This window comes from Nesoenas mayeri (assembly GCF_963082525.1).
Source record: "Nesoenas mayeri genome assembly, chromosome: 6".
Lineage (NCBI taxonomy): Eukaryota > Metazoa > Chordata > Aves > Columbiformes > Columbidae > Nesoenas > Nesoenas mayeri.
The window spans coordinates 3,725,856-3,733,151 of record NC_137545.1 but is presented as its reverse complement, the minus strand read 5'-3'; the positions used below and the strand labels follow the sequence as shown (position 1 = coordinate 3,733,151).

The following is a 7,296-nucleotide window of genomic DNA, read 5'->3' as shown; positions in this document are numbered from 1 at the left end:
AGGTGACTATGCTGCATATTCAGCTTTGGTGTGGCCTCGCCTTGAGTACTGTGTGCAGTTTTGGGCCCCACATATTATTGCAGCAAGGATGTGAAGGTACTTGAACACATCCAGAGGAGAGCAACAAACCTGGTGAAAGGGCTGGAAGGAATGTCCTCTCAGGAGCAACTGAGGACTTTGGGTTTCTCTAGTCTGGAGAAAAGGAGGCTGATGGATGACCTCATTCCTCTACAGATTCCTGAGGCAGGGATGTGGACAGAGAGGTGCTGAGATCATGTCCCTGGTATCCAGTGATAGGACATGTGTGAGTGGTTCAAAGCTCAGCCAGGGCAGGTTTAGACTGGATTTTAGAAAGCATCTCTTAACTGAGAGGGTGATTAAACACTGGAGCAGGCTTCCTGGAGAAGTGGTCAATGCCCCAAGACTGTCAGTGTTTAATAAGCATTTGGACAAGGCCCTTGATAACATGATTTATCGTTTGGTCAGCCGTGAATGGGTCAGGTATTTGAACTAGGTGACCGTTGTAGGCCCCTACCAACTGAACTATTCCAGTGTACTTTAGTCTAATCTATTTTATACATATACCTTTACAGGGTCGATTCTGGGCTCAAACACTCAGTCTGCTCAGTAGCCTCCCCATGATATTAGCCTAGCCAGGTGCAGACACCAGGACCCATGAGCCTCCAGGGCTGCAGCCCCATTCCAGATACTGGTACAGACAACCCCAGTCACACATGTGCCCACACACAGTCTTATGTCCGGTCACTCTGGTCTCTCGGTCGCTGGCACCAATGACATACAGGCTGTCTGACCCCCTGGCCCTGCTCCAGTTGCTACACTCACATGTTTGTGCAGAGAAGAGATTTGCTCACATAGCAAAGACTTAGAAATTAAATTCAATGAGAAGACAGGACAGACTGCACTGGATTGGGGTCCTTCCCCAAGCTTCCCATGAAAAGTCCTGTGTAACCCAAAAATGCTCTTCCATTCCATCCCTTGATGGATGCACCCCCAGGCAACAATTCCCTTAGTCCAAATGGTGATCCAGAGAGCTTCTGTCAGTGACTCCTCTAGATGGGCTTCACACCTGGACAATGAGGCTGATGGCTTTCCCAGAACAACCTTGGGACAAGATGTTTCATCCTCAGTAGCCTGTAATTTGGGTTCTGGCTTGCCATTGAGCCTTTGTGCTCTTCTTGGTTTTGGAGATGGGCTCGTGGTGAGCTGGTGGCTCCCCAGTGATGGTACTGGGAGCAGCTGGGGCAGCATATAAACTGACTTAGTCCTCCTGCCATTGTTAGTGCCTTCTTTGTGTGTGCAGAGGAGCTCCTTATCACTTAACACAATCCAATGAGATAAAACAAGAGGAAATGTCATCAAGTTTCACCAGGGGAGATTTAGATTGGATATTAGGAAAAAATTATTCACAGAAAGGTTTGTCAGGTGTTGGAACAGGCTGCCCAGGGAAGTGCTGGAGTCACCACCCCTGAAGGTGTTTAAAAGGCATTTAGACGAGGTTCTTAGGGGCATGGTTTAGTGCTAAAATTAGGTTAGGTTAGGTTATGGTTGGACTCGATGATCCTGAGGGTCTGTTCCAACTGAAATAATTCTATGATCCTGTAAATCGCCTGAGGTATCTCTGTCTTGAGGTTACATCCATATACATTGATATTATTTAACATATGATAGCAAATCACTGGAATTGCTGTCCAGAAATGCCTCATGATCAGGGGAAAAGCTGAGTTATTGTATGGGCAATGGCTTCTTTCAGGGCCAGTATGACAGTCTTGTTTCTAAGACTGTAGATGAATGGATTTAAGAATGGGTACAGGACGGTATTCAGCAAAGCTATGATTCTGTTGTTCTCCAAGGAAACACCTTCTGAAGGACACACGTAGAGAGCAACGCAGCTCCCGTATGCAATTGACAAGGTGATGAGATGGGAAGAACATGTAGAAAAAGCTTTTTTCCTCCCAGAGGCTGCTGGAAGATGTAGAATAGAGGAAAGGATGCACATGTAAAATGCCAGAGTTAAACATAAGGAACCCAGAATGAGAAATGAAAAGAAAACAGAATCTATTTTCCAAAACAGGCTGGTGTCAGAGCAGGACAGTTTGAGTAAAGGGGAGCTGTCACAAAAGAAATGATTAATTTTGTTTGAGCCACAAAAAGTCAGCTTGTAGGGAAGGACCAGGCGGTAACTCAAGAGTGTGAAGCCTGTGACCCAAGCAGCAACAATGAGGTGGATGCAGAGCTGAGACTTCATGATGGCAGCATAATGCAAAGGTTGGCAGATGGCAACATAGCGGTCAAAGGACATGACAACAAGTAGAACAAGCTCTGTACAGCCCAGTGCTAAATAGAAATAGGATTGAGCAAAGCAGCTGCTTAGTGAGATTGTTCTCCTGCCAGAACTCAGGATTACAAACAGTTGGATGCTTGTAGAGGATATAAAACAGATTTCCAGGAAGGCCAGATTGCTGATGAAAAAGTACATGGGGGTTTGTAGGCGGTGATCCACACACACCAGGAGAATGATGGTAGTATTCCCCACCACTGTTGTCAGGTATATGAGCAGAAAGACCAGAGAGAGAAAGAGCTGTAGTCTTTGATCAAGCCCTGAGAAACCCTCTAGGATGAACTCAGTAACTGTGGTTGTATTTTCTGGTCCCATGATGAATTTCAGTTTATCCTGTTGAGACAGGAGCATAGCAAAAAGCAAGTGTGATAACTGCACAGCAGGATGAAAGGTTCTACACTTCCTTCTCTGCTTCTTTCCTTTCTTGTCGTCTTCCTATATTACACAAATACAGATAGTTCTTCAAGCATTTCTTACACCCTGATTTTTCTGTATCACATCTCGGTTAGAGTCTCAGAGAATTTGTTGTCTTCTTTCTACCTTTTTCAAACACTCATGAAGAATTCTTTCTCCAGAACAGAGGATTTTAAACAGCCTGTTAGCTATTGCACCCCATTCCTTGCAAACTCCAAATTCATGCAGACCTGTTCCAAATACGTCACACCTCTGTGCCTAAGTCATCTCTTGTATTGCACAAACACTAAACTATCCAAAGCAAAGCAAAGCAAAACAAACCAAACCAAATATATATGTATGTTGAAAGCTCTTCTTGCTACTTTTCAGTACTTGCCTTTTTGGACCCTAAGTATCTACTGATTTCAGAATAAGTAGTATCAAGCATCTCTTTGGTGATCCCCTGCTTTCCTCCACAGCTTCTTTCTTTCTGTTTCTTCAGGAAAGGGGAAGGGAGGGTGGAATAGGGAATAAGTATAACTTGTCTTCTTTATTACTCCAAATAATGACTGAAATTTGTTATGGTTCCATACAGCCTTATCTCTACATCCATCTGCACTGTAATGCAGTTGCTTCCAAACAGTTGCTCATTGCTATTGGTATCAAGTGTCCTGACCTAAACGCAGAGTAAGAGAAGAGTGACTGGAAGAGACTCGTAACTTTTCTTTTGTGTGCCAGTTATAGGCTGGGAGGACTCAGCCTTGAGAGTTTTCTCCTGTCTCCACTGAATATAGAGGGAGCCTTGGGAAAACAAATTTCACAGGCACCTGTTACAAAGTCTCAAATCTATGATTTCTGAAGTTATTAAGTTGTGGTTTTTTTTTTTGTTTTTTGTTTTTTTTTAAATCAAACTACACATCTAGCAGAAGGGAGCACAAAAAGTCACACATATACAATAAAGACTGGTGTTTTTTCCCTTTGCATTTGTTTTTAGACATAGAAAGGAGTAGAGCAGACAGTTCCAAAACCAGGATGATTCAAAATGCAAGGGGAGGAGAGGGAGAGGAGGAGATAGTGGGTTTGAGGTGGTGAAACAAAGCTGTGTTGTTGTGCAACAAGAGCACTTCAGTCATTAGTCCCCTGGGTGGTCCAAGGACTTTCTCATCTCATCATCCGCAGAGACAATAGGAGAGACTGCTCTGAGACAATGGATCAGCCTGAAACCAAGTGATTGAGTTCAGTCAACCTCCTTCAATATCAACCACCTCCAAAATAAGCAAAATTTAGTCACCTTAAAAATTAACTGTTGGCCTGAATTATTATGAATTATTCCTAACTCTCCAGGTGGGATTCCAGACAGTCCTGGAGCCAGACAGATCCTGACTGACCAGCAGCGGGAAGGCAAATACTCAGAAGTCATGAAGGTCATCAGAAAGGTGCTCCCAAGATGATGACAGATTTGAGAAGGTCAAGGGGAACTGGGATAAGAGAGACTGGAGATTTGGAAGAAAAAAGAATGGCTTGGCCAACAAAGATGAAAGATTTTGAGGGGTTCAGGTAACAGTGATGCTGCTGTGACACTGACTGTGAAAACGTTCATGTTAGGCCCTTACCTGAGTTCTAAGCAGTAATCTTAAACACTAACCTTACCCCTAAATGCTAGTCCTCACTCTGACAGTAATCCACTACACTACGCTCTAACCCCAAAATGTACCTCTAAACCAAATCCCAAACCCATAACCCCTTATTCTTAGTCTTATCCTTTCACTCACTTTAATCTCCACCCTGTATCCTGAGCCTTAAAATACCGGTCTTAACCTTAGCCCTCACCACAACCTTAAAAAACCCCTAACTCATGAAGCTAGCCCGTAACCTTAACACTAACCACACACCTAAGCAGATCGCAAGACGCCTAAATCCTAACCCTGAAGAGTGAGTTCTAATCCCTAATCCCTAAATTGAACACCTAGCACCCATAGATCTCATTCCCATGCTCAACCTCCATCATCTTCAACCCCTCTCCCTACCCTGCACAGCAGTTTGATCCCTTAGGGGCAGAGCAGAGTTATTCTGGAGTAGCCATGAGGCACCTTGCAGGACTGGCATGTCAGAGAAGCTGAAAGACCACCAGTAGGTGCAGGAAACAGCAGAAGAGAGAGAAAAAGTGCTGCAAAGTGCTTCTTGGAATGTGGAGACAGGGCATGAGGAGATAAAAATATCACCTGAAGGTCACACTGTGGTACAAGAGGTCAGCCAGAGAGAGGCTGTGATCAGCCCATTGCTTTGTGTTTCACAGAACAGCCAAGGAGGGTGGAGACACATCAGTGAAGGTACAGAAATTCTGGGGTGAGAGCACGGTAGGGAAGAGAGATGGGTGTCTGCAGCCTACAGGGAAGACAGGGGTGTGACAGTGTAAGACAGTTTGTGGCGGAGATGGCCAAGGGCTCTGGTAGGGCTGGAAGGCAACCACAGAACAGAGATCTTCATCCACTTGGCCATGGCAGTGGTCTCTGCCACTTAGACCTGTGAGGATACATGTTTTCCTCATGGAACAGGGGCCCCATTGCCTCATTGCAGCCCCATAGGGAGGTGTCAGGCTGTTGTCTTTCACACCTCACATCCCACTGCCCCAGGAAGAGCCACACATGACGGACAGAATCTGCCTTCCCAGAGGCTGGGGTGAGGGCTTGGTCTTTCTGCCTCATAAATCAAACCAAATCTTTCCTCAGCATCAGAATTGTCTGTAAGTTACCTTTGCCTATCTACCATCATGGCCTCCAAGTATCTGCTCTAATGAGTCCATAAGGAGAGTTTGTCAGCAATTGCCCTCAGTTGGGCCAGTTAACACACTGAGATACTTTGGCATTTGCTTCTGACTTTATGTCCTTGAGAGGTTTTTTTCAGTCTCCTCTCAGTATCTGAGGTTCATGGACTCAGCACCAAATGCACCATGGGGTTCATAAAAGCTGAGAAAGCCCTAAGGATCAGTGTCTCTGCCATGTTTTTCTTAAAGTCTTCAGGACTTGTACAGTTAATTAGAGAGGTTTTAGGAGTCTAGTTATAGAGGAAGAGTTCTGTAAGCATTTAATAATTTTTATTTTCATATTTAAGGACTTTTTTCGTTATTTTTCAGTTTATGGATGAGGTGATAGCAGTATTTTCTGATTGATATTGATCCAGAAGGAGGATCTGGATCTCCTAAGGAGGAGATCTGGACAGGAGGAGATCTGGAAGACATGGTGAATTTATCAGGCCAGGAGAAATTAACTGGAATATGAGGGAGATGAAACACACAGAGTAAGAGACAGAGTATCACAGAATCACAGAATGTTAGGGACTGGAAGGGACCTTGAAAGCTCATTCAGTCCAATCCCCCCACTGGAGCAGGAAGACCTAGATGAGGTTACACAGGAAGGTGTCCAGGCAGGTTGGAATGTCTGCAGAGAAGGAGACTCCACAACCTCCCTGGGCAGCCTGGGCCAGGCTCTGCCACCCTCACTGAGAAGAAGTTTCTTCTCAAATTTAAGTGGAACCTCCTGTGTTCCAGCTTGATCCCATTACCCCTTGTCCTATCATTGGTTGTCACCGAGAAGAGCCTGGCTCCATCCTCATGACATTCACCCTTTATACATCTGTAAACATTAATGAGGTCACCCCGCAGTCTCCTCTTCTCCAAGCTCCAGAGGTCCAGCTCCCTCAGCCTTTCCTCACACGGGAGATGCTCCACTCCCTTCAGCATCTTGGTGGCTGCACTGGACTCTCTCCAGCAGTTCCCTGTCCTGCTGGAACTGAGGGGCCACAACTGGACACAAGATTCCAGGTGTGGTCTCACCAGGGCAGAGCAGAGGGGCAGGAGAACCTCTCTGACCTACTGACCACCCCCCTTCTAATCCACCCCAGGTACCATCGGCTTCCTGGCCACAAGGGCCCAGTGCTGGCTCATGGTCATCCTGCTTTCCACCAGGACCCCAGATCCCTTTCCCCTATGCTGCTCTCTAACAGGTTGTTCCCCAACTTATACTGGAACATGGGGTTGTTCCAGCCCAGATGCAATACTCTACACTTGCCCTTGTTATATTTCATTTAATTTTTCCCCGCCCAACTCTCCAGCCTGTCCAGGTCTCTGGATGGCAGCACAGCCTTCTGGTGTATCAGCCACTCCTCCCAGCTTTCTGTCATCAGCAAACTTGCTGGCAGTCACTCTATTCCCTTGTCCAAATCGTTGATGAATATATTGAATAATACAGGCCCCAGTACTGACCCCTGGGGCACCTCACTAGATACAGGCCTCAACTGGACTCCGCCCCATTGACCACAACTCTCTGGCTTCTCCCCTTCAGCCAGTTCACAGTCTACCTAACTACCTGATCATCCAGACCACACTCCCTCAGTTTAGCTCTGAGGATGCTGTGGGAGACTGTGTCAAATGCCTTAGTGAAATCAAGGTAGACCACATCCACCCCTCTGCCATCATCCATCCATCTTGTTATGTCCTCATAAAAGTCAATGAGGTTGGTCAAGCACGACTTCCCTTTGGTGAAGAC

The 7,296-nt window shown here is 45.8% G+C and overlaps 1 protein-coding gene across 1 annotated transcript; it reads right to left on the bottom strand.

Annotated features, from left to right (window-relative positions):
* Positions 1 to 1,726: 1,726 nt before the first annotated feature.
* LOC308041986 (olfactory receptor 6E1-like) lies at positions 1,727 to 2,674 on the bottom strand (the record flags this gene model as incomplete). Its single annotated transcript, XM_080346983.1, has 1 exon — positions 1,727 to 2,674. One exon carries the CDS (start codon positions 2,672 to 2,674, stop codon positions 1,727 to 1,729), a length of 948 nt encoding a protein of 315 aa, XP_080203109.1.
* Positions 2,675 to 7,296: the final 4,622 nt, after the last annotated feature.